A 22775-nucleotide genomic window follows, 5' to 3' on the forward strand; every position below is an offset into this window, starting at 1 on the left:
CTGTCCATCGTGGAGGGGAAGAAAGTTGGGCGGGAGCGGGAAGGGTTCGAGCGCGGGCCCGGCGAGGTGGAGGTGGGGCGACTGGGGAGTCGGGTCGCCCCCGACGCGCGCGAGCCGGGGTGGAGCCAGCAGCCGGGCGCGGCGTCAGCGTTTAGGATGCAAATCGATTCCCCGCTCCGCCGTCCCCCCCTCCCCCGCCCGCCCGCCCGGGGGAGCAGGGCTCCGCCGCTCCGCAGCCGCCCCCGCCTCCAGCGCGCCGCGGCGCCGGAGCGGGCGGCTCTACTTAAGCCGCGCGCGGGCCGAGACCCGGCACTCGCCTGGAGCGCGCGGGTGAGGCGGGCCGAGCGCACCGGGGTTCTCGGGGACTCTGCGCGGCTCGCGGCGGCGGCGGCGGCCGGAGCGCAGGGCTGAGCCAGCGTCCGGGAAAGGCGGCGGCGGCTTCGGCGCGCGGCCCCGCTCCCTGCCACCACCCCAGACCGGCCACCTCTTTGCCATGGCTCTGGCGGACAGCACACGTGGATTACCCAACGGGGGCGGCGGCGGGGGTGGCAGCGGCTCGTCGTCCTCCTCGGCGGAGCCGCCGCTCTTCCCCGATATCGTGGAGCTGAACGTGGGGGGGCAGGTGTATGTGACCCGGCGCTGCACGGTGGTGTCGGTGCCCGACTCGCTGCTCTGGCGCATGTTCACGCAGCAGCAGCCGCAGGAGCTGGCCCGGGACAGCAAAGGCCGCTTCTTTCTGGACCGAGACGGCTTCCTCTTCCGCTACATCCTGGATTACCTGCGGGACTTGCAGCTCGTGCTGCCCGACTATTTCCCCGAGCGCAGCCGGCTGCAGCGCGAGGCCGAGTACTTCGAGCTGCCCGAGCTCGTGCGCCGCCTCGGGGCGCCCCAGCAGCCCGGCCCCGGGCCGCCGCCGCCGCACTCGCGGCGCGGGGTGCAGAAGGAGGGCTCGCTGGGCGACGAGCTGCTGCCGCTCGGCTACGCGGAGCCCGAGCAGCAAGAGGGCTCGTCGGCCGGGGCGCCGTCGCCCACGCTGGAGCTGGCTAGCCGCAGCCCGTCCGGGGGTGCGGCGGGCCCGCTGCTCACGCCGTCCCAGTCGTTGGACGGCAGCCGGCGCTCGGGCTACATCACCATCGGCTACCGCGGCTCCTACACTATCGGGCGGGACGCGCAGGCGGACGCCAAGTTCCGGCGAGTGGCACGCATCACCGTGTGCGGCAAGACGTCGCTGGCCAAGGAGGTGTTCGGCGACACCCTGAACGAGAGCCGGGACCCGGACCGGCCTCCCGAGCGCTACACTTCGCGCTATTACCTCAAGTTCAACTTCCTGGAGCAGGCCTTCGACAAGCTGTCCGAGTCGGGCTTCCACATGGTGGCGTGCAGTTCCACCGGCACCTGCGCCTTCGCCAGCAGCACCGACCAGAGCGAGGACAAGATCTGGACCAGCTACACGGAGTACGTCTTCTGCAGGGAGTGAGCTCCCCAGACCCCCTCGCGGCTCCAGCTCTCCCATCCCCGCTCCTTCCTGCCGAGGAGAGGATTGTAGATCTCCCCTCCTATCCCACGCCTTTCCATTCCCCCGTCTCCCACCTTTAGTAGCTGGGCCAGGCCCACTCACCGCCCCCCCCCGCCCCCACTTGAGAACCTGCAGCCGCAAATCCTCTCGGCTTCTTCGTCTTCTTTGGACCCCGCTAACCGAGAGAGCCCCCTCCAGTGCTTCCTCTGCCCCCTGACTCAAACCACCCCACCCCTGGATTGTCCTTCAGTCTGGATCTAATGGGGGCAGTGTGGCCACAAAGTCACCAAGTACCTGGGGATGGCAGAATTGTTCAGAACCTGATTGGACCCTGTCCAGTGTGTAGAAGATTGAAATCCCAAGCCCTTTTGACTCATTCGCGGCTTAAGAGATCAGAATTGAGAACACTGGGAATAGTTAGTGTTTCAAAAGGTCATTACGTAACCTTTTGGCCCTCTTTAAAGGTAGAGTTTTAGAGGGCTGGATGGAAGACTCTGGACCTGGAATTAGGATCCCGTGTAGGCAGGTCAGTGACTACAAAATGAATAAAGTTTTGACAAGTTATAGGTAGAAGTAGGAAAAGAATCTAGTGCTGGCACAATGAAGGATCGTATCTCTTCCGTGCACAATGAAAGGTCTTCGCCTGTGGCTTAAACTTGTAGAAAGTCACTCTTCTGCGTTAGGAGGCATCCTTTCTCCTTGGCTACAGCGCGCGATGCGCTTAGCTCGACTGGTCGACATGGCCGCCCTTCCTGGCGGGAGGGAGCAAGAGTGCTAACGCCGGCAAGGGCCAGACAGCCCAGGTCACCAAGCACTGCGGGAAGTCACCCGGCCGTGACTGTAAACGGAGCTGGGTAGTAGTAATGCACGCCGTGGGTATTAAGAAAGCCCGTATTCTTGCAGTGAATGGCAGTAGGACTTTAGCTTGTAAGACTTGTGGGGGGTGGGATGGGGAGGGAGGAAGGAGGGTGAAGGGGTGGGAAGGGAGGAGCAGACACATTCATTTATTATTTGAAAGGTGGAAGTTTGTGCCATCCGTTCGAGTACACGCACATTTAAAAAATAGTGCACACAAACGTGCAAAGCATTTTATAAACATTAATAACAGATCCACTCTTATCTGGCAGTTTAATGAACTGTTTTGAGTCCTAAACTTAGAAGTTGCTGATACTTACATAACCTAACCAAAGAGTTACCCAGTAGTTTTTGAACTTTAGTTTCGTTTTTTTTTAAACTTTATTTTCTTGTTGATTATAAATCCTGATTTTAAGATCTATTAACGAGCAAAATCGTCTGATTTTGGTTAAATTTAAGATCTCTTCTTCTTAAAAATCCGTATTTTCTTCAAACCCAGCCAATGTTGACTTCTGGGCAAACCCCGAAATCCTGAAAATGCCATTTCTTTCCTGCAGATGGTTTGAAATGAAGGTGGAATCTTTTTGGGTGACAGCTGCAGAGCCATAGAAGCACCAGGGGCTGCCCATCTGTAGGTAGCTGTACAATGACATGTTTTTAAACGAAGGCGAAAAAGTACTTACAAGTGGGCTGGGCAATAAAATAGTGTTTTAGGTAAATGCAAGAGAAACAGAAGGAGACCTGGTTGCCTTATACCTTTACTCTAACACGGAATTAATTCCCACTGCATATCCTGTCTACCCCTTAGGTGAAGGGAAGTCAATCCTTGTCTTTCATGCTGTGTGGCTCCTTTGGATATTCTGTGATGACGGAGAAGCCTTTCCTTTTTCATTAGTTTCAGCAGTTTCTCTGAAGTATGTTTTTAAAGATTTTGTAAGAGTCGTTTTCAGTGTTCAAATTAGTGCTATTTTTTCTTCTTTTTAAAAATGAATCTTGTACTGTACCTTACTATGTCCATAACAGATACTAAGAATTGGAACAGTTTTATTCTTAGACTCATGTGATCCAATCTGTATATACCATATATAAACATTTTACATGAATCATTTAGTTTTTTAATTCATTTACTAATGCTAAAAGATTTCCTGTATTTACCCCCAGTAACGTGCATCAGGTGGTGTATATACTAAAGCAACATGTTTTCATGAGTTTCTTAGATCTTTGTCTCTGGGGACACCGGGTTAGGAAAAAATACATAATTTTAAAACTGAGTTTGCTCTATACTTTTTTCCTGGCTGTTAGTTATGTACTAATAATGTGTCCATTAACTGTCCACTTAGGATCGAGGTACCTGTATTTTTAACCCACTAATTCTTTTTTTTTTTTTCAATTGGTAAACAAAGATTTGAAGTCTTTTCATTGGAGTTAAATTTTTAGAAAGGTAAAGTTAGCTTTATGTATGAAGACTGTAATTGTAAGGGAAATGGAAGCAGAAATCCAGGAAGTTGGGTTTGCTTATATGTTGGGTGTGTTCTCAGAGTAGGTGATGCAACAGAGCTTATCTCTGTTCCAAGCCTGAAATAATTTAGCAAAGTCGCTTTCTGGACAGAAGAGTGCCACAGAGATTTCTCCACACTGTATGGTGTTCTGTTAGATTGTGCGACAGAAAGCACATACTTGAGAACATTTTAGGACAGATCAAATCCACTGACAGATGGCAAGACTCTGGGATTCTGATTTTCCCTGTTCAACCTGCACAACTCCGGGAGTCATGGGAAACTGCTGAAGTTTTGTTTGTGCCACTCAAGTCTTAATGAATTTTATCTCGTAAAGCTTTGAGTTGAGCTATTCCACTTCTTTGGCCTTATGGATCTTACTTCCCCACACACCCTGGCTGCCCTGCAGTGCTCCCCTACCCCTTTCATTATGTCAAAGACTGGGAATTTAAATGGTTAGGGACCGTTAACTGACTTCTTTTCCTAGGGATGACTGTCCCCTCTTAAGGTCGGCTGTCGAAAAATGAAAATATTCTACTTCCAGCCCAAAGTAAAGGCTGGGTAGGAAACTCATTCTACGCTGGGTGGATCCTCTGTGAGGTGACTTAGCGTGGGCACTTTGGGGTTCCCTCTCTTCCATGTGCCATGGGCCACAGAAGGACCCTTGGTAATCTGCAAAGTGGGCTGGAGTGTCGGTGGTCACCTCTGAGCTTGGATGGGATATCGAGGGTCCATGCAAGTAAGCCCTCCAAAGATACCATTTAAATAACCTGGGAGAATGTTAATAAATGATTCAGATAATTATGACTGCAGGAAGCTGACCCAGTGTAGCGTGCATTTACCATGGCTTTAATGCCTATTTGGTTCATGAGTACAAGGGAGTGACGTGAGATTTAACAAATTTCATTAAAAAAAAAAAAGAATTGTTGACAGTGGTGGTTAAAAACACATGCACCACGTTAATGCTTTTGCACCAGGTATTGGATAAGTCGCCTGTTTTTTAATACATGTAGACCATGAACCATAGTCTAATTTTTCAAATTGTACGTTGTGGAAAATACCCCTTGGAGGTGTGAGACTTAGAAATTTTTTTTCCCTTTCAGTACTGTTTTTATTCTTGTGTTTTTTTTTTTTGTGGTGGTGGTTTTTTGTTTTTTGTTTTTTTTTTTGGCATTGAGAGCAAAGTGAAAATTTGTAAGACTAGCCAAAATTGTCTTCTCTTTCAAACCAGATCCATATATGGGGCCTATTGCTTCTCTGAGGAAATGCATAATCTGAATTCTGGCAATGCTCATAACATATTCCAATTTTTATTGGAATTTTCCATGGAGTGTTATTACATTGAAGCCATGTAAGGTGAAGCTTTGGTAATTTTTTACTTTTTAAATTATGTAAATTCTAATCTAATATTCAAAACATTTTGTACTCCACATGAAAAATGCTAAATTGTGGTGCAAGATTTTAGAAAAGTATTGACTGGAGGGGTTGAATTCTGTAAGAATTTCTTTTATAGTCTCAATTGTAAGTACTTTACTCAACTGACTTAAATTTCTAAAATAGTAAAGGAATATTTTTTATTGTAAACTTAGCAGAGTAAATCCTTTGGAATTTCTTTTGTTTTTTCCTTATGATAACTCATTTAAAAACTGAATTAGTTTTCTTAGATGACATAAGTCTGTCTTTTGAGAATAAATAAAATACTCGTGGGTTTTCAGTGGCTATAGTACCTGATGCAAGGTTTCCTAGAGCCCGAAACAAGTTATGTTGAAGTTAACTTTTCTTTGTCACAATTTTGGACAATAAAAATCTTAAAGATCTTTGAATTTGAAGATTTAGATTCTCTACTGGGGACCTTGAAACTGAGATGGGAGAAATCCAAGCAGACTCTTTAGAGTTTAATCTTGTGTGGTAGGATGATGAATAGGTGATCAAGAATCCTTGTCACCTTATACATTTTGTGTTTTTTTTCCCCACAGGCCAAGTTTTTTTTGTATTTTAAATGTATTTTGAGGTATGTGAACATTCATTGTAATGTAAACTATTATACAACTGTCTTTGTGACTTTATAGGCAAGTGAATTTTGCCATTATTATTGAATACAAATGATGATAATTCCTTTGTGACCACTCACCCATCATTAGTGACATTTAATGACAAAAGTTTAAGACGTCCGTTGTGATGTTAATTATATGTTATTTAAATTTTTCCCTACATCTGAAAAACTTGTATCTGCCAAACAATCTAAGATTTCCACAGAGCTCTCTGGGATTATGCAATTGTTAAAAACGTTATATGCTAAGTGATACGTATCACTGAGCCATTTTCTCAAAATAGAAGGGCAAGGAAAAAAAATCATAACGATTATCAGACTTTTCTAATGAAACAGAAAGCCAAGAAAAAAAATCCCTCTATATTTTAAAAAAGACAATTCAGACGAACCCAAACTTTAAGTGAGAATTTCTTCAACCATCTAAATGCTCTAGAGATTTTCGTTCTCCCTGTTCACAACCAGTTGTATAATAGACCTACTGGATACTGTTTTCCTCCCTGTGTGTGAAGTAATGAATCATTGATTATGTGACTTGTTATGTATTCTATTAAACACTAGAGAATAAAACATTCACTCCTTTACTTATTCCTTTTGGCTCCTGGGTATGGATTGGCTTGAACACTGGTCTGATTTCATTTAAGGGGTTAAGGACTGGGAATGAATGCTTCCCAGGTTGTTGTGGGGCTGATGATGAGCATTATGTCATCAGAAGGACTCCTCCCTGTGTAATTGGACCGCTTGGCTAGGAGTGAACAGGCTTTTCCCCTAGAGTTTCTTGCCAAGAATGCGTATTGTCAAGGTGGATTGGTACTCAATGTGGAGGAAGAGTCCTTCACATTTTCTTTGACCTCAGTCTTAGCAGCGTATGCAAATTGTTTTGAACATGGGGAATGAAGGTAGAGATGCCTTTTAAAGTTTGTGGAGGGGCGGGGCGCCTGGGTGGCTAGTTGGGTAAGCGTCTGATTCCTGATTTCAGCTCAGGTCATGATCTCTGGGTCCTGAGATGGAGCCCTGTGTCGGGCTCTGTGCTAGGCATGGAGCCTGCTTAAGATTCTCTCCCTCTCTCTCTCCCGCTGCTCTTTCCTGGCTCACACTTGCTCTCTCTCTGTCTCTCTCAAAAAAAAAGTTCATAGGGAAAAAGAAACTTTCAGACATGCCTTAATTAAAAGTATAATTCATGAAGATAAATATCCAAAGAATGTTGGGAGAAGATCTGCATTTTTATGTTAGGGTCTCTTTCCTGCATCCCCTCCATCATTGGTGACGCTCTTCCTGAAAGAGCACAATGCCTTCCGGACTGAGAAACCAGCCAAGGCAATGGCAGTGGTACCGGAAGCCAGGAGTGCGCTTGCAGAGTGAGCCAGGCTTCGCCCTTCCTCTTTGCTTTTGCCTGTACTTCCTCTAGATAGCTTTTGTTTTGAAAGTGTGGGTGTTCATGTACAAATACACATATAAACAATTTGGTTTTTTGAAAAGTTTATGTGAAAAATTTAAGCAATATAATTTTTGTGTATAATAACAAGTCAATCTCCCTCCTCCAGTAACCCCTGGAGGGGTTTTTTTACCCCCTAGGGGAACCATTAGTATATTTTTACAGAGTCATCCTATATATAATAAATATATATATTCCTCCCTTTTTTCGATTCAGTAGGAATTACACCTGTCCTGTGCCCTGCTTTCTTCTTTGAACCACACATTCTGAAGCTCTTGCAGTGCATGGGTGAACGTGTAGCAAGGATCGACCTCATTCTACTTGATAGCTATGGGATACTGTGCGTGATGGGTCATTGTCTGGCTGTGGTGTCATTTATTTCACTAGTCCTTTCTTGATGGGCATTTAAGTTTTCAGTTTTTTTGTTTCTACTCCAAAGAGTGCTGTATTGAATATCTTTTCACATATGTGCAAATATATGACTTTTTTGTTTTTTTTTTAAGGATTTTATTTTATTTATTTGACAGAAAGAGAGAGAGCGAGAGAGGGAAGACAAGTAAGGGGAGAGGGAGAGGGAGAGGAAGAAGCAGGCTTCCCACCGAACAGGGAGCCCAATGCTGGGCTCAATCCCAGGAACCTGGGATCATGACCCAAGCTGAAGGCAGACACTTAACGACTGAGCCACCCAGGCCCCCCTTTATGACTCTTTTTTGTATGAAGTGATGCCAAGAGAGAAATCACCTGTAGTCACTGTTTTCTTCTGTAATGGCTACGGAAATGCTAGGATTCACTGGGAGCTCTCAAGGGAATGGGGATGGTGGTAGATGGAGTAACTCTAGAATCATTGGATCTATAAGTATGAAGTTTTATGTGGCCTTCATACTGAGGACAAGTCCTCCCTCCCAGGCCCCCCATTTTTCTATTTCTGAAGGTTATCTTTATTCCATTTTTAGTCTAGGGTTTTTTTTCCTCCCCCATGAATTATGGCTGACACTTGGTTTTTAGGGATATAATATAGAAAGAGGAGCCATAATGTCATAATGTTTTCTCTGGGGGGGAGTTGGAAAAGGATGGGAAGCTATAGAATAGATATGGGGCCCTTTCTGGAATATCAGTTGGACTAACAGATGTGTATATTTGAGTTGGGAAATTAAGTCATTTAATTGGCAGGTAATTTACAAAAAATCTGTTTTATTTTATGGAAAAAATGATAAATTTACAAGAACTTCAAAGAGAGAACCCAAAACATTAAAGATAGTCTGAACTTAAAAAAAAAAGATATTTTGAACTTGTAAAATCTTAGGGACAGTTCACCCTCCTTTGTCATTAACAACTTGGTGGTGGGGTTGAGAATTTCTGCAGGTATATGCTGGGCTTATTTCTTGATGAATAGTTGAGAGAAAATGTTAATCTCTTTTTTTTTTTAAGATTTTATTTATTCATTTGAGAGAGAGAGACCGAGGGAGAGGGAGGGAGAGAGAGAGAGAGAGAGAACAAACAGGGGAGGAGCAGAGGGAGAAGCTGGCTCCCCGCTGAGCTCAATCCCAGGACCTGGAGATTCCACCTGAGAGGAAGGCAGATGCTTAACCATCTGAGCCACCCAGGCGCCCCAAATGTTAACCTCTTAAATTCTCAGCTCTATTCTGTTCACGTAAGTTTCAAGGTCAATGTCCCTTTGGGGCCAGAATGCACCTCTCTTCCGATCACAGCCCCCTTAAGAGTGGCCTGTGGGGCGAGGTAGAAAGGAGGCACTCGGGCCACTTTAGGCCATTAATTCTTAACTTGGCTGCTGCAACTTTTTCTCATGCACAGTCATCCAGCATTCATTCATTTATTCAAAGTCTCTTGAGCACCCACTATGTGCCAGACTGTGCCAATCTGTGAGTAATGGGCCAGAATGAGTGAGCACTGAGCATTAGAAGGGAGCCAAATAATAACAAAATAACTTGGAGGTGCAGGGCTAGGATAGTCTGAGTAATTGCTGGGGAAAGAAAGGGGGATACCTGACTCAGCCTTAGGCTTCCTGGAGGAGGAGGTGCCAGCACGGAGGCTTAAAGGTAAAGGAGAGAAGGGGGGTTGCTTCTAAGACCTGAACACAGCGAAAACCAGAACCTCATGGGGGAAAAAAAAGCCCTCCGCCCCTCCAAAAAAACCAACCAGCCAGGGCGCCTGGGTGGCTCAGTTGGTTAAGCGACTGCCTTCGGCTCAGGTCATGATCCTGGAGTCCCTGGATCGAGTCTGCTTCTCCCTCTCCTACTCCCCCTGCTTGTGTTCCCTCTCTCGCTGTGTCTTTCTCTGTCAAATAAATAAATAAAATCTTTAAAAAAAAAAAAAAAAAACAACCAGCCAGCCAACAAAAAAGCTGGAGTGGTAGTAAGAGCCAGATCAGGGTGATCCTCATAGACCGTTAAAAGATAGAGATGTTAGTGTTTACTGAAGAATTTTAAGAATTTTAAGCAAGGTGTGAAATAATAAAAAATAATGCCACTTTTTCAAAGACCACTGGGAGCTCTGTGGGGGATGGTTTGATGGGCCTAGGGAGTTGGAAGCCAGTTAGGCAGCTGTGTATGGGGTCAAGTTTATGTACATTAAGCCACATGGCAGAGCACCCAGCTGCGAGGGTGGGTAGGGTTTTGTTCACCTTTCTTCTCTCTTTGAACCTCGCGAGGGTGGGTAGGGTTTTGTTCACCTTTCTCCTCTCTTTGAACCTCTCAGGCCGCACAGTTTTCTATGAGATTTGCTTGCAATGTATTGGGAGCACCATGTTTGAATGAGGAATTCTTCTGTTAATCCCTAGATCTGAGAATTAAGAGACATTTTATGGAGTTTTTGAGATACCTAATTATGTAGTAGGCACTTCATTGAGCACCTGTTATAGTACATCAAGCACTCTGAAACACCAACTCATCCTTTCAGCTTCAATAGTCATTCACGGAGTCCCTAATATATTTGAGACACAACAATCTCCTTTCAGGTGTGTTTTCTTTACCTTCAACAGTGGAGAGCAAAACGGTAGACTGGCCAGGTAAAGGGCCTTTACTTTGACACTACCAGAAATCATGGAAAGCTTAGCACCATTGGGCCTTATACACTTTGCATGTCTAGAGTTTTGTGAACACTACCTTTCCCCCACAATTCTTTTAAATACCCTTGATAGCTACTAAGAATGATCTCCCCCCCTGTTTTTCAAAGGGAAAAAGATGAAGCACAGGATTGCGGAGCTGGAGGTGGTGTGGGAGGTGGGGTGGGGAGAGGACCCAAAGGGATTTGGGGTAAGGGGCTTCCTGGATCAAGTGGGGGTCCCATTCCCCTGGACTTGCCTTGACATGGGTGGAGGAGGAGAGGACTAAAGAGAAAAGGACTGTTGCTCTTGGTCGTAATGGAGAAACGATGACCATTCCAACCTGACTGAGGACATGTTGTCTTTTTATTCATTGACGTGCAAAACTGTAGTCCAAGCAAAATTAGAGCATAAGAACAAGAAAAAAAAAAAGATGAAGCACAGTAATGACGGATTCTAAAATTAGTTATTTGGACTTCCCCTTTGTTTTATAACAGTCAACATTTCCCAAGTGATTTACAAATTGTTCCTCATTAATTCATTCCCTCTCTCCATTCTACTACTTTCCAAGTGGGTGAGGGAGAGAATCTAAGGTTAGAACAAGCCCTCATTTCTGTATATAGAAGGAAAAGGGCAGTAGAAGTATCTTCTTGTTTGGGCTTTATCTGTCTTCGAAAAGCACTGAATGAAGCCACACAGTTTCGAGCGAGAGGAATGTGAAGGACATTGACCGGGAGTTAAGGCTCCCTGGTGACTTGGGCTGCTTGCTTCTACTTTATGCTGTAGTTTTAATCTTCACTTAGCCTTGACATTAATTTACCCATTTATGGGGGATGGGGGGAACATTTATTTCTTTATATTTGCTTCAGGGCTCAACACAGTACCTAGCCCATAATAGGTCGTCCATAAAAGTTTGTTGAATAAATGAATGAATGCTCATGTTCATTCATCCTTTTTTAGGTATTAGGGAGAAAAAGAATGAACTTAAAATTTGCTCTTTACTCTTTTTTGGTAACACTACTAAGAATCAATAATCCCTAAAAAAAAAAGAATCAATAATCCCTCTTTATACATACGTATTTTTTGAAAATTATAACTGTAGTTTCATAAATAAATCAATAGAAATGACTGCCCTTCTATATGATTTGAAAGTCACAAAGGTTACAAAAAGACCTAAACTAATGTGCGTATTTTCTCTGAATAGTTATTAGGTGGCAGGTACTCCAAAACCCCACACCTTGACAATGTTTCCATTTTATGATGTAAGTCAAGTTCACTGAGAACCATGCTATAGGCTTTCATCCAGGGCTATTATTTATTACAAAGTTTTGAAAATCTTAACTGGAAAGTTTCAAGAGGTGTCCCTTAAGAGTTGTAGGAAAGAAATTTGACCTCCCTGGAACACTGGAGTATACGGTTCCAAATGTTCCGCTGGTAAGGGTTGTGGGTTTTTAAAATGACAGTTGCGAGAGCTTAAAAATAATAAATGATCTGTGCCATGATGCTCTGACCTTACAGTTCCGCTCAGAACCACGTGTGTTCCAAGTGTTAAGTACTTTCCATGAGCTGATGTCAGAGCTACTGCTATTAGGTCAAAGTGTTGCCTGCTCCATCTGGGAGGGTTACTTTTAAGATATAAGTAAGAAACAACTACAGTGCTATGGACTGGATGTTTGCGTCCCCCCAAAATTCGCATGTTGAAATCCTGATCCCTGATGTGATGGTGTTCGGAGGTGGGGCCTCTGGGAGGTGAATAGTTCGTGAGGGTGGAACCCTCAAGAATGGCATTGGTGCCCTTAGACAAGAGACTCCAGAGAGCAGCCTTGTCTTTTCCACCATATGAGGACACAACTGGAAGCTGGCTGTCTAAACCAGAAAGTAGCCTCTCTTCAGACACGAAATCTGCCAGCGCCTTGATCTTGGACTTCCCCGCCTCCAGAAGTGAGAAGTAAATGTTTGTTCTTAAGTTCCCCCAGTCTATGGTATTTTTGTTACAGCAGCCCGAACTATGACAAATAACAGTGAAACTTTATCGTTCGTATTTCTCCTCTGGAATGTAGAGGTTCCTTCTCCCGGTATCTTAGAAGAATTCTCGAAACAAGTTTCATGTGATTATCATCATACAGTTTAATTCTAGGTTGATAATTCTAGGTTTGAGTCAGTTTGGGGATAAGTAAGAAAAGCAATGCTTTGTTTTAGTTTCTGGATCTAACAGATGAAGAGAGTCTTTGGGGCTTGAATCCTTTGACATTTGTCTTTGATCCACTCTATGACATAAGTGATAAATCTGCCATTGACTTCTGGATAAGAGCACGGTATTAACTCTCACTTAGTTACAGCAAATTAAACAAAAATGATCATTAACTAAGAAAGAGCAGAGAGAAGGAAGTCATTTCTTTAAAAATGTTGAAGTTAAAATTGCCACCTGCTGTAGTGAGAAACTATGGGAAACTTACCTTTTTAATTGTGATACACACTTTCCTTATGGAGTTTTAAAATGAGGGCTAGAGTGCCATGAGGATCATTGTTAGTGGTTCTGTGAAAGACAGGGATCTTGGAGACATGCTTAGTGATTATCAGTGCCATCCACTTCAGTCTTTGTCTCTCAAAAAATGAGAGTCTGCAGTTCTAGTATAAAAATCAATGTAGAAATGTTTTCCTCAATCCAAAGTTTAGAGTTTTGCGATAGTTGGGTAGTATGTTATGTTCCAAAGAAGTTGCCATAGCCTTTATAAGAGATGTATAGCTAAAATAAACTTTATTAATAAAGCTAGGGCTGTGGGAAGCTAAAATAAACTTTATTAATAAAGCTTTATGGAACTTCTGTCTTCCCATAGTAATTAACACTTTGCGCCTGTTAAACCAAAAATGGTTTAGTCTAAAAGCCAAAGGCTTAAAACACACACACACACACACACACCCTAAAAAGAAAAACAAACAAAAAACCCCAAATGAGCATGCTTTTGTTTTGGTATCCTATAAGCAATGTCCATAATATTTTTTAAGCAAAATGAAGTATATTTGTTAAAAATAACTTTCTAATTTTGCAGATACAAAACCATAGTTGTCTAGTCAACCACCCTGTACTCTATGTACTGTTGGAAGCAGCCAGAAGCTCTTGCACATATTAATTTCCCCTGGAGGGGAAATGGTGAGAGGACAGGGTTAGTCAGGAATTGGGTAGCAGGAATGTGTGAAGCATAACTATGAAAAGACAAGAATTCTCTTTTGATATAGGAACGTCAAATTAATAAACCCATATAAATCCTGTAGGTAGACTTATCTTTACTAATAAGAGCTACCGGAAATTAACTTGAAATGATATTTAGCAGATTATTAGTAGACAGAAGGGAGGGGCTATCTGTTAAAAAAATTTGTGGTGTTGGAGAAGATAAAAAAGTTCCAGAGACGGGTGGTGGTGATGGCTGCACATCAATGTGAATGCAGTTAATGCCACAGAACTGGATATTTAGAAATGGTGAAATGGGGGAGGGGTGTGCGCCTGGTGGCTGGGTTGTTTGAGCCTTCGACTCTTGGTTTCTGCTCAGGTCATGATCTCATGGGTTGTGGGGTTGGGCTCCTGGGGCCCTGCACTCAGTGGGGAGTCAGCTTGGGGATTCTTTCCCTCTGCCCCTCCCTCCATTGCACCTGTGCACCCCCCCAAATAAATGAATAAATCTTTAAAAAATATGGCTAAATGGTACATTTTCTGTATGCATATTTTATCACAATAAGAATAATATGTGTTTAAGGAAGATAACATAAAAAATAGAAAATTATGAAGAGAATAAAAATTCTTATGTAAAGCTACCAAAGCAACATTGACATTGACATCACCTCTAATTACAGTGAAGAACCGTGGAAAGTTGCTCTTCTGGTTGTCTTATGCCAGTAACATAATGCTCATACATATTTGCAGTTCTTCAGTTGGAAGAGTTCTGAATCATGCAATAAAATCAGCCTAATAACTTTGGGTAACCTTTTAATTTCTGAAAATTTGAGAATACGTGTTTGTGTCAGTATGAGCTTAAATTTGTATTATACGAATATTCTATTTTTGGTGCTTTGTCCCTCTCCATTAGCTCAAATAATTAAGAGTTGGTACTCGAATTGAAATGAAATTCCACCCCATTTGGAATTTCAAAGGGCTTTGCAAGAACATTACAATTCCCATTCCACAAGTCAGAGGCAGGAATAAATAATTGTTCAGGATGGTAAGGGTGTTTAGAGTCAGGAATCAGCTTAGCATTTCTAATGTTAAGAAAGGTCCTGGTCTGGGATGCCTGGCTGGCTCAGTAGGTAGAGCGTGCAGCTCTTGATCTCAGGGTTGTAAGTTTGACCCCCATGTTGGATGTAGAGATTACTTCAAAATAAGATCTAAAAAAAAAAAGAAAAAAAAGAAAGGTCCTGGTCTATATCCTGTTAACATTCTCATTGTTACATAAATTCATTTAGTGTTTGCAGGGCTTATAAACGTAAGGCCAATCTTTTTTTTTTTAATAGATTATTTATTTATTTATTTGAGAGAGAGAGAAAGAGAACGAGCAGGAGGAGGGGCAGAGAGACAAGCAGACTCCCCGCTGAGCTGGGGACTCCGACGCAGATGGACCCCAGGACCCTGAGATCATGACCTGAGCTGAAGTCAGATGTTTAACCTACTGAGCCACCCAGGTGCCTCCCATAAGGCCAGTCTTTATGCAACAAAGCTATGTAATGGAAAATCACAATAGTGGTTTTAAGGAGATATCAGAATAACTGCGTGGATTGGAACTCTATACTGGGATATGTTCCACAGAATTTTCCCAATGGTCATCTGCAACAGGAGGGTGAAGGATGACCAGAGGATGTGAGAATCTGTCTTAATGCTTTGGGGTTGGTATCATTTGGGAAATGAATCAGAGCTGAAGGTTGTCAACTCAGGAGGAAGACTATGCTTCAGAATAATGGATTATAAACTTGGGTGAAAAATTAATACTGGGAAGAATATATATACCAGAGGGCAGAGGAAACAACTTGATTGAAGTAGTTTGGGAGATGAGATGTACAGATCAAGCAGTGGTTCTCAGTGGGGTGGGGATGGGGTAATTCTTCATCCTTCCCAGGATCATTGGGCCGTGTCTTGAGACATTTTTGGTTGTCACAAGTTGGGGGAAGGGTGCTCCTGGCATCTGGTGAGCAGAGACCAGGGACACTATTAAACATCTTATTAACATACAGGATAGGCTGATAATTCTGAATGCATAGGTAGGCAAGGGTATAGCGATGGTAAGGCATTTGGTTCAAATGTGGACCAAGGCATTGAATGTTACAGAGTTCCAAGAGGAAAGGGTTATGTGACTTGTTAGATTTGGGATGGGCTAAAGTGAAGAAGTGATCTCGGTGGGTGCCCCATTGAAGCAAGCCGGGAGAAGCCAGGATCTGGAAAAGAATTGAACAGGAAATCTTGCCAGGCAATGTATCAAGTCTGGAGGAGGGCAAGACAGTACCACAGCTTCAGGCAGCAAAATGAAGTTTTAAATGGCCCTAGAAAAAGAAGTGGATAAATACGGTGGGCCTGGGTAGGTGAATGTGGAAGAGAGTCTGGGAAGACAGGACTGGTCAAAAGTAATGGAAGCCAGCAAGTAGAACAAGGGTTCTCAAACTTGCTTGCTCCATTAGAGTCACGCAGGGAATTAAAAAAATACTGACGCCGGGGCCCCACCTCAGACCAATTCAATCCGTGTTTGGGGGAAGGTTTGAGACTTTAATTATGTTTATAGACATTTCCGGAATGTGTCTCACGTGCAGCTAGGGTTAAGAACTGCTGTCCCCATAGGTCAATGAAGTCAAGGAGGAATAAACAGGGTGATTAGAACAAGGCTGAAATAAACTGCCGTGTGAGATTGGGGGCTGCCTGTCCTCTGCCCTGGAGTTTTGCTACCTGTCCTTTGCAGGAACGTGTACGGGTTGCTGCTGGCCTCGAGCCTGGGTTTCGCTTGCAATTTGCTGGTAGGAGGTTGAGCCAGGCAGGCAGGGGCTCCAGTGACTGAGCTTTGCATTTAAACTTCCAGAAAGACCTCAAATTGCCTTCTGATAAAAAGGAATCACTTAGGAGTAAAAAGAATCTTAAGTTTTATGGGCAATTAACAATTAGTTCATATTATATGTATATAAGACAGAGAGGTATGACATGATAACAGAAGAAATGAAAAGCCATCAAACTGTGGATATCTTGGGGAAAGTGCACAGTTTTCTCTACAGGTAGCTGACCAAAGCAGCCTGTTAATCTCACCTCGGTGCCCAAGGCAGGTTGATGAACTGGCCAGAAGGACGCCTCCTTTTCAGAGGGGCATCCCCTATCTGCCCTTTCCAGTGTGGAAACATTCCTGAGAAAACATGCTTTCTAGCAGAAAGGGAATATGGGTGAAAGCATTCTTTGCAGATTCCTGGGACATTTTCAAAGGGATTGAGTAAGTGGTGGTTAGAATCTGCTCTGTTTTCATTTGTCTCTGGCAGGGCCTGGTGGCAATTTAATATTCTTTATTATTATTTTACATGCAACTTCCTTCCTAGCTTATGATTCCTGTCAGGACTGTGTATTATTACCCGTTAGTCATTTTTCTTGGGTTGGTCTATAATGCTTCAAAAGAGGGCTGGGGTGTTTCAGTAATTTTGCCTACAATTTGATTTGCATTCTCTAGAATCCCAATTTAGTTTCATCAGCACATTTCCACATCCAACAGCTGGGCCCTGGATGGGATCATTTACATACATTAGCAGCTGAAAGGTAAGCACCAGCGACCAAAGCTGGCCTGACATTTTCCCAGCACCTCACCTGACATTTTTGGAAGTAAACTCTGCCTCCCTATTTGTAACTGTGTCAGTGACAATATTCTGTGGACAAAAAACTGTTGGTCTCCAGGCAACTTTTAAACTAAAATGCTTTGTTGGAAGGCATTGAAGGGTAATCAGAGAACATGTTCTGTCCTACTTCAAGGTCAGGTAAGAATATCGCTCCCTCCCATTACACGTATCTTTATTATTCGATAAATGGCAGAGAAATCGGCTTCTCAATTGGTTGATGATTGCCTGACGGCAGATAATCTATTAATTCATAAACATCATTGTGACTGAGACTCCTGAACGATTCTCCAAAGGGCTGACATTACCCGGTCAGGACTTGGGAAAGACGTCATGTGAGGCTTGGAAAGCTCACGGTCTTTTTTCCCATCATTTTCTTTTTAAATTATTTTTATTAACATATAATGTATTATTTGTTTCGGGGTCCATCATTTTCTTTACTCACAATTAAATTCTTGAACTGTGGTCTTGGTCTGTACGGTAAACTGAAATTGCCTCCCCACCTTCCCTCAGAGATATCTCCATCCTAATTTCTGGAACCAGTACTTGTGAAAAAGATGTCTTTGCAGATGTTGATTGAGTTAAGCATTTTGAGATGACATTATCTTGGATTATGCCAGAGGTCCCCCTAAATGCCATTACGAATGTCCCTATAAGAGAGAGGTAGAGGGAGATTTGAATACAGACCGAAGAGGAGTAAACCAAGCAACCAGTGAGGCTGAAGTTGGAGGGATGTGGCCACAAGTCAAGGGATGGTGCAGACACTGGAAGCTGGAAGAGGCAAGGACAGGATTTTCTCCTAGAGCTTCTGGAAGGAATGTGGTCCTGCCAACACCTTAATTTCAGCCCAGTGAAATTAATTTTGGACATTTGGCTGTTGGACTATGAGAGAATAAATTGCTGTTGTTTTAAGCCACCACATATGCGGTAATTTGTTACAGCAGTTTTAGGAAACTAATATGGTCTGTAAGAGTCTATCCCATGGATCTTGGACAGGTTGCTTATTTATTCTAGTATATCGACTATTCTCAGACTTCACCTTTGCTTCCTCTGCTGTTATTTGACTATGATTCACTGGGCTGGCTCAGGAGTTATGGGACGCTGTCGTATGGGTGTCACGGAGGATAATGTGGGCCCTTGGGGGACCTATTTCTGTATAAGTTGTGATGCCCAGTGAAATGTTTCAAGAAAAGGTAATGGATTTTTGGTTTTAGCTAAAGGTCCTAGAAATGGATAAAACAAACTGCTACAGATTTTAAAAATGCTCTTCCTAAAAGCTCTTCATGAATTTTTCTATTAAAAACCAGAGAAACATAGTTCTTTCTATAATCATTGACCCTCTCATATGAGAATAACTGCTTCTTAAAGGGGATAGGACATAATCAAGTTGGAAAACTGAATGGTTTCTTTTTGCAGAGAATTTCAATACATGCTGTATGTGTTTGTGTTTGTGAAAATGTATCAATAAGCAAGGATTTTTTAGAAACCTTATAATTTTATAGCAAAATTATGAAGTAAATTTTCAGTTAAATGTAAATGATTCTATTTTCCCAAGTACCTTCCCTATGGAAATGGGAGAACTCTTCAAAATATATTTGAGTCATTTGTACAGGAAATCTATTTTTAAAGCTTAATTTTGTTTGTGGGTGTAAAGGAGCAAATTTTGCCACCCCAAGATATGCCTCTTTGGCATATTGACTGTTTTGAGCTGGTTATTTTTAAGAAACTGCAGAGGCAAGAGAAACTCTGAAAACTGAGTAGAAGTTAGCTGGTAGTAAGAGACATTTACATGTGTAAGAGAAATCTCCATTTGTAAGTTCCTTCCTTAGTATCAGGAAGAAGGGGACACTCTTAAGTCATTAGAAATTTGTCAACAGAGAAGACAGGGGCTTAAATCTGCACCTCAACCTTACTGTTCTTTACTGTGCTTTTCCTGGTAAGCTTCCGTAACTCACTCCCCAACTCCAATACCTCCTTTTGCCTTTAGCTGGAGGTGATATTTAAGATGATGGCTTCAGCCATTTCAGTGAGTTACTCAGTTTTCCATGGTCTCTCTCATGTGTACAGGAGGTATACATTATTATTAGACTTTGTTTGATTTTTTTCCTGTTTTTCTGTCTCCTGTCAATTTGATTCTTTAGACCAGCTAGGAGAATGTTGAAGGGCAGAGTTAAATTCCTTTCTCCCCTACGTGGGCAAGTACCTACTTGTTTACAGTTTTCATATGCTCTCTCTGTTCCTTGCACAATTCATTCCAAGGAACTGTGGTAGATACTGACTGCGGTAAATAAGACACTGTCTTTACTACTAAATGTTTTTTTAGAGCCTTTATGAATTTTCGGAGATACAAAGCAATTGTGAAGAAGGTGGGCCTGAGATCAGTTTGAATGGGGAGAAGCTGTTCACTTCAGAATGAATCCCTAAAATCTCAAACAAAGCCCAAGAATAAGTTAAATTTCACAATGTTTGGAGATGAGTTATACATGTATAATTTTTATTTGTAAAATAAACCTTTGATAATGAAAATGCTGAAGAACAATTATAGGCTTTGCTCTGAAGGGTCGGTCAGAATTAACCAGAGAGATGGCATATGAATTATGGATTTTCTTTTCTAGTGAAATGTCTTTTATCACAATTTCCAATATTTATATTGTGCATATTGAAGAGAATGAGAACTAATTTAATTTAATTTAATTATCCACTCTGTTGTTTATTTATTTTCTGTCTAAAAGAAAACATCCCGTTTTCTTGTACGATGAATTCAGTACAATTACCATATGACCAGTCAAAAATTGTGTCAGAATACCATGCTACAGATATGTACTTTATATGATCAGTATTTCTAAACAGGTGTAAATACGATTCTGTTTCACGGACACTAGATTAAAGCAGAAGGAATTTTTTGTTACTCAGAATGTTCTAATCTATATAGAGAGTGTGTTCTCTTTACCCTAGGCAATACATACTGACTTACCTATCTTAATATACTAAAAATATAAGGTGGATAGTGAAATAATTTCATGTAAAGTTGAAGTTTGCTAAGCTAAAGTAATTAAATAGTTGATTGGGTTGTGGAAGGAGACTTTAAAAAGGGAAATAGAAAAGTAGTTTCTTTGAATTTGAGGTAAAATGGCTTTTATGTTCAGAGAAGTAATGTGGGTGCGAGGTCTGTGTGTGGAGGAGAGGAAAAGGGGATTTGGTTATGGGGAAGGTGAGAAATCACAGGGTTTTAAAAATCAGACTTAAGTGTTTCCTTGCAACTGTCCAGCAGCCCTGCCTTAGCTACATGCTGAGTCCTGCTGTTCATTTCTGATTTCACCCAGTTTTGAATTCTTGACATTGGCACCTCCCAGCTCACACATTTGTCAGAAGTCAAGGCTAAGAACCAGGCTGCTGGAGCTGAGATTCTCATCTGACTGTCAGCCAGAGAAGGTGTGATAGAGTGAAAAACCCAGGACTTCCATACAAGAAACCTCGTTTTCAATCCTGGCGACTAACACTTATTAAATCTGTGACCTTCATTAAGTCATTTATCTTCTTTGTGCTTCAGTTTTCTCACTATAAAATGGAAGTACCTCACAGTTTTGTTTTGAAACTACATAACATAGTGCACGTAAAAACAGCTAAAAGTGATTTGTAAGTAGTAGGGGCTCAATCTTGTTCTCCTCCTTCTTCTTTTTGGTAAAGAACACCCTGTTTGTCCAGTTATCAGAACACCTCCTCATGGTGGCAGGATAGATTCTAAAGGTTCTCTGGAGATACTTCACTAATATTTTATTATTTGGGAATAATAACAAATGAGCAGAAGTATAAGGATTTTGTATGTATACATGCCTGCATATATATATATATCTTTTTTGGGGAGTACATCTTAACTTTTCCTTCCCTCTTTTTTCCATATTTTTTCTCAGACTGGACTAACCTGGGCTGAGGTTAGTGAGATTAGTTCAAATTTGGCATAGGGCTGCCAACATGGGCCCCAGAAGTTTCAAATTTTGTTTTGGTAGCAACTTTTTGGTACATCTTCATGCATGAGCCCCACTCTTGCTTCTTACCATCTCCCATTTGTATCTCTAGGGATGACCAGCATATCATGCTGCTTGTGGTAGCTGACCAGGCCAAAAATCTCAAAATCCATTTGTCAAGAGCTAGGACATGAATTAGGTTTACATTCCTTAAGAGGAAGTTCTCTTCATAAAGAGGAGTGGCTAGCCCAATTAGGAGGATAAGCAGGGATGGGAAAAAGTCTTCTCCAGTTGTTCTCTTCCTCCTAAGTGCAGTCTCTTCCAGGATTTGCAGGTGGAGCCAAGGATTTGCAAATGTAAGTAACAGATGTGATTTATTTGACTGGCGTAGAATTCCCGTGCTCTGAAAATAATCTGGCAACATTCCAACAGAGTAAGGATTGACAGACGATAAAGAGCTGCCTTTAGAGGCGCAAGTGATCCCCAGTCTGGACAGTTCCCTCCTGCCTTGTGTAATTGCCTAAATTGGCTGTTTGGCCCTTGTAGGCATTTGGATTTGCCACATCTACCCTACACTTAGCATTGCACACCCACTACCACCTCTCCTGGCCACATCATCCCTCTTCCTGCCCTGGCATCCACCCACACATATGTTTTTCCAGCAGAGCCCATGAGCTCAGTAAAAACAAGAACTGGTCTTCAGAGAAAGACCAGGGTTTATCATGGCAAACCAATGATATTCAAAACCACAAACCATAATTCCAGAAATACCAGTTCTGTTTCTTGTTTCTTTTGGGAAGTGAATAATCTTATTTTGGAAGCCAAAACTATAATTAGAACACTACAGTGATAGTAGTTTTATGGAATCATTTAAAAGGCAATGGATATGATAAAGAAAGATTGGATTAAAGGATTGAAAAAGATAAATCAGGCAAATTCTCACCAAAAGAAAGCTTATGCACTTATATTCATTTATTAAAAAAATAGGCTTTAAGGCCAAAAAGCATTACTAGAGATAAAGGTAACATGTCTAATTCCCTTGAATGTTGTGACAAATTTGGATGCTCCAAATAACACAGTTTCAAAATATATAAAGCAAAATCTACAGAACTATGAAGGGAGATAAACAATTCTATAATCACAGTGGGAGATTTTAACACATTTTTCTCCGTAAGTAATGGAATTAGTTAACAACAAAATCAACAAAGTAGGGCACCTGGCTGGCTGAGTTGGTTGAGCATGTGACTCATGATCTTGGGGTCCTGAGTTTAAGCCCCACATCGGGTGTAGAGCTTACTTAAAAAAAAAAAACCCAAAAAAACCCCCAAAAACATCAATAAGGAGAGAGAAAATTTTGAGCAATATATTAACAGATTTGATCTAATGGTCACACATAGGACATTTAAGAACTAAAAAATGCATTTCTTTTTAAGAACAGATGGGTTGTTTATAAAAATTGATATATCCCATATCATAATGGAAGTCTAAACAAATTTAAGATCGTAAAATCATACAGAGCATGTCTTCTAACCACAAATGCAATTCAGTTAGAAATCACTA

General features: G+C 42.2%; 1 protein-coding gene across 1 annotated transcript; it reads left to right on the plus strand.

Moving 5' to 3' along the window:
- Positions 1-339: 339 nt before the first annotated feature.
- On the plus strand, positions 340-6498 carry KCTD12 (potassium channel tetramerization domain containing 12). The gene has a single exon (XM_035003225.1). It carries the CDS (start codon positions 494-496, stop codon positions 1475-1477), a length of 984 nt encoding a protein of 327 aa, XP_034859116.1. The 5' UTR covers positions 340-493; the 3' UTR covers positions 1478-6498.
- Positions 6499-22775: the final 16277 nt, after the last annotated feature.

Source organism: Mirounga leonina, unplaced genomic scaffold (genome assembly GCF_011800145.1).
Source record: "Mirounga leonina isolate KUSES-001 unplaced genomic scaffold, KU_Mleo_1.0 Mir_127, whole genome shotgun sequence".
Classification (NCBI taxonomy): Eukaryota; Metazoa; Chordata; class Mammalia; order Carnivora; family Phocidae; genus Mirounga; species Mirounga leonina.

Excerpts from the sequence above, each read along its gene's own strand:
- KCTD12 (XM_035003225.1), top strand. The coding sequence starts at position 494 with ATGGCTCTGGCGGACAGCACACGTGGATTACCCAACGGGGGCGGCGGC.